At 44.1% G+C, this 4,700-nt stretch overlaps 1 protein-coding gene across 1 annotated transcript; it reads left to right on the top strand.

The window, feature by feature from the left end:
• The first annotated feature begins 350 nt into the window (after nucleotides 1–350).
• LOC101089962 (olfactory receptor 1S1-like) lies at nucleotides 351–1,352 on the top strand. The gene has a single exon (XM_003993453.5). It carries the CDS (start codon nucleotides 384–386, stop codon nucleotides 1,350–1,352), a length of 969 nt encoding a protein of 322 aa, XP_003993502.3. The 5' UTR covers nucleotides 351–383.
• The last annotated feature ends 3,348 nt before the right edge of the window (nucleotides 1,353–4,700 follow it).

The raw sequence follows: 4,700 nt of genomic DNA, 5'->3' as shown, positions 1-4,700 counted from the left end.
TGAAAGCGAACGCTAGGAAAGGTGTCAGGGCCATTTTCTTCATTTTTAAGTAATTCCTTCAGGGCTATCCAGCATCTTTAGAATATGGAGTACACCTCACCCATTGTCCTTAGTTTCAGGCTTTTCACTGCATTTGGAACCCACTCTAACCATCACTGTCAGAGTGGTGTTCGAGTTTCAAACGTGTTCATTGAGAAATGTCTATCGTGGTGGCTCTGACTTTCCTTTCGAAGGCATTTCCTGAGTCTCTGAACCGCTGACGTAGTTCCTTATTAAGTAATTCTTCTCCACCTCCCTCCAGCGGCTGCAACCAAATGTTACCACACTGGCTTTTCTTTGGGTCTGTGAAGACCTTGTGTTCCTTTCTCCAGATCAGCAGAAATATGCATCAAGGAAATCGAACCACCGTCTCTGGGTTCCTCCTTCTGGGACTCTCCAACCAGGCTGAGCAGCAGAAGGTCCTCTTTGTGCTTTTCCTGGGTATGTACCTGGTCACTGTAGTTGGGAATGGACTCATCATCCTGGCCATCGGCTTGGATTCTTACCTTCACACTCCCATGTATTTCTTCCTTGCCAATCTATCCTTTGCTGATATTTCCTCCGTATCCACCTCAGTCCCCAAGATGCTAATGAATATTCAGACCAAGACTCAATCCATCTCCTATGAGAACTGCATCACGCAAATGTACTTTTCTATTGTGTTTGTCGTTATTGACAATTTCCTCTTGGGCGTCATGGCCTATGACCGCTTTGTGGCTATCTGCCACCCTCTGAACTACATGACCATCATGCAACCCAGGCTCTGCATTTCGCTCGCGGTCATTCCGTGGGTCCTCAGTAATGCTGTTGCCCTAATACACACTCTTCTACTCCTTCCGTTGCTTTTCTGTGACAGCAACACTCTCCCACACTTCTTCTGTGACTTGGCGCCTCTGCTCAAGCTGTCCTGCTCAGACACAAGGATCAATGAACTCGTATTATTTATCGCGGGCTTATCGGTTGTCACCTTCCCCTTTGCCCTCATTCTCTTCTCCTACATCTGCATTGTCAGGGCTGTCCTGAGAATCTCATCCACAGAGGGAAAGTGGAAAGCCTTCTCCACCTGTGGCTCTCACCTGACAGTTGTATTGCTCTTCTATGGGACCATTGTAGGGGTTTACTTCTTCCCCTCAACCACTCACCCTGATGGCGGAGATAAGATTGGTGCAGTGCTATTCACTGTGGTGACGCCCATGATGAACCCCTTCATCTATAGCCTGAGGAACAAGGACATGAAAGGTGCCCTAAGAAAGCTCCTCAGTAGGAAAATCTTCCTCCCTTTGATGCCGTGGGCATCTGATTTATCCCCATAACCAGATGGATGATTCTGCCCAGAGTTTATGGCATAGATGTGATGGTTCAGTTTTAGATCCGCCTCTGAGGGGCTGGGGCTTTCCCACATAGCTCTGGTCTTGGAAACGAGACCTTAACCCCGTTGGTAAGTCACAAGGAAAGCGCATTATTCTGATTCTCATGTATGTTACTGCAAACTTGGGCACAAATCATTTATAACTTAGACAATAACAAGTGCATGTAGTACCTTTTACAGCTTTGCAGACAGTTATTTTATTTATTTATTTATTTATTTATTTGTTTGTTTATTTGAAGACAATTATTACTAATTCCTTTATTCAATCTTGATTTCTCTAGGTCAGCTTTACTCAAAGTCTGTTTTGCCAAAACTACTATTCGGTGAGATGTTCATAGAAGGGTCCCACATCCAAATAATGTGAGGCAACTCTGAGCTGCGTGAAGTAAACGTCTTCACTAGACAACTTCTTAGAGCCTTTGGTATAGCATAAATCTCCAAGAAGGCAGTATGGTACGCAGCAATTCTCAAACGTATTCAATCATATATGAGCTTATTCAGTCGGATATGACCTGACTCATCACCAAGTAGTTCGTGGGACTAGTGTGCAAAACATAATTGGACAAATGCATTCAATGACAAATCAGAGAGCATTTCTATAAAAGACATCAGTTCTAGTCCTGACTCTGCCCCAAAGTAGTTATGAGACTTAAGGCATGTCAATTCACTTTCTTGAGTCTACATTCTCGTCTATAAAACAAGGTTATTAGTTCTAGTTGGTGAGAGCCACAGGTGGAGAAGGCTTTCCACTTTCCCTCTGTGGGTGAGATTCTCAGGACAGCCCTGACAATGAAGATGTACGAGAAGAGAATGAGGTCAAAGGGGAAGGTGACAACCGATAAGACCGCGATAAATAATACGAGTTCATTGATCCTTGTGTCTGAGCAGGACAGTTTGAGGTGACTTCTCTCCTCAACCAGCTGCAATGGTCTTGGGTTCAGCTTGGCAATAAAGCTCACAAAATACACCAAGAATCAAGCTTTAAGAAAACTTTAAGGATACGGGACAGCCACAAAACTCACACACGATGGCATCATACAGGCCTCATTTAAAAAAAAATTTTTTAACATTTATTAATTTTTGAGAGACAGAGAGAGAGAGAGCACGAGTGAGGGAGGAGGGTAGAGGTCTCATTTAGAAGGCACACCTTCTAAATATCCCAGTCATTCCATACTTGGAATGTGCATGGTCATGAGAGAGAGCACTCGTTGGGTGTGGACGACCTCAGTTCAGGAAGGCTTCAGCTCCGGGGTTCCTTAGCCATTATGCCTTGCCTCTTGATGATCCCCGTAGAGATATGTGACTAGCACCCCTTTTCAGGTACAGCTGCATCTATGCAAATACAAGCTGCTCATCAATTACAAATTCCTCCATAACCAATTTTAACAAACAGATAAAAGTGGCCAAGAAGCTTCAGAGCCACTTTGGCAGGGCTGTCTTGCATCTTGGATCCAGGATCCACCTAGAAAATTCTGGACTTCATTGCAAGAGGGATTAGACCAAGGGTCAAATCTCGGACTTCCTTGAGGCTGAGAAAGGCTACAAACTAGGTTTTACTGCTTTTCTCCCAAATCCCACCTGTATCTACTAACCAAGACTCAGTGAAGGAATCAGGCACTCGTAGCCTGGAAACACCCCTCAGGTGACCCTTGTGCTAAAGAATCACTGAACCCCATAAACTCTGAGTTCCACTCCAGCTCTGGGATTTGTGCAAACCTGGGTGCCCACTGGTTGATGGAAATGTCTTTCAGACATCTGCCTTAAGTAGCTCCCCAGAAGAACATGTTCTTTTTCTGTGTCCAAATCCTTTTTAAAAAATATTTGCAGCTCTGGAGCAAACTTTTATTCGCTATTTAATCTGATTCCTCTAACAACTGCACTGTAGCGTGAAGAGAGTTGGTTCTAAATCCTGGCTTTTCAGGAAGTTGAGATTCACCTGCGTGATCCATAGAAATTATTTAAGCATTGAAACTTGCTTTTTTCGTCTGTCAAACTGGAGTAATCATCCGAACATCCCAAAGCTGTTTGTGAGTAAATGGACATGTATGCGAGACAACAACCATAGATCCTCGTATATCGTAGACACTATTAAAAAAATTCCTTGTTTTGGGAACTGTCCCAGGCTCCCAACCCCAATCTACCTTCCAGGCCAAACAAAGTTTATTCAGTGCCCAATCTAAGACTTCTCGTCTTCTCTGAACTCATAAAAGCCCAATCTCCATAAGAGGAGATACGTAATCAGCCACCCGCCTTTCTCTCTGATGTCTCTCAAACTTTTATGCTTCATTTGATTTTTGCATTGTAAATTTAAAATCCACTTGCTTTTATATGACTTACCAAACTGGCCTCCAAGTCCTTGTTCCTCAAATACCTCAAAGTCCACCCTGTTCCACCCACAACTCCAACATGAACCATAGAACCCTGCTTTCACTATTCTACCGGGACAAGTAGAGAGTCCTAGATTTATAATCAAGAGACTTGGGCTCTGCAATGAACTCACTTGTGACAAACCATGTTACCAACCTCAGTTTCTTTTTTCTGTAACATAACAATTGGTCTGATATACGCAAAGAAGGTTTTACGACAGCATTATCATTACGCCCATTTATGTACAACGGCATGTGCACAAAGAGATGCCTAGGAAGAGAGTCAGCAAAATATTGAGAGTGGTTGTCTCAGATCGTGTTTTCCAAAAACAGCCAGCCACGACAATATTTCCATCTCACACGCTCTTGAAGAAGTTTGCCACTTCTTCATCAAGAGATGGAGTCAGTGTCCCTCTCCTTGAACCTGGAGGGCTTTAGGGCTGCTCTGATTAATAGAGTGTCCCACAAGTGGTGCTGCACGATTTCCAAGACTCTTAGAAAAGCCAGTACGGCCTCCACCTGGCACTTTCTCCAGATGTGTACCTCTGGAGCCCTGAATTTCCCCGTAAGAAGTCCCTCTGCTCTGAAGCCACCATGCCGGAGAGTCCATGTGGCGAAGCCACAGAGAATCAGAGGCAGATGCCCAAAGACCTCCAGCTTTTCCAGCCTTCGAATCTCGGAGTCTGCAGAAAGTGAGTGAGTGAACATTCAGCTGATCCAGTGTCAGCTCGGGCTGTCGGCACATGAGACCCCAAGTGAAAACTGCCCATCGTGTCCCCTCAACTCCTAGAACTGCGAGAGACAACAATAAAATGACGGTCCTTGTTTTAAGTCCCTATATTTTGGGGTGGTTTGTTATACAACACTCTGTAACCAAAATAGTGATTTTGTTTCATAAAATGGAGGGATTTATATAATACTCTCTT

The sequence above is a fragment of the Felis catus genome, chromosome D1 (assembly GCF_018350175.1).
Source record: "Felis catus isolate Fca126 chromosome D1, F.catus_Fca126_mat1.0, whole genome shotgun sequence".
Classification (NCBI taxonomy): domain Eukaryota; kingdom Metazoa; phylum Chordata; class Mammalia; order Carnivora; family Felidae; genus Felis; species Felis catus.
This window is presented reverse-complemented; position numbering and strand designations above follow the sequence as displayed.

Coding starts and splice junctions, on each gene's coding strand:
- LOC101089962 (XM_003993453.5), top strand. CDS start 384: ATGCATCAAGGAAATCGAACCACCGTCTCTGGGTTCCTCCTTCTGGGA.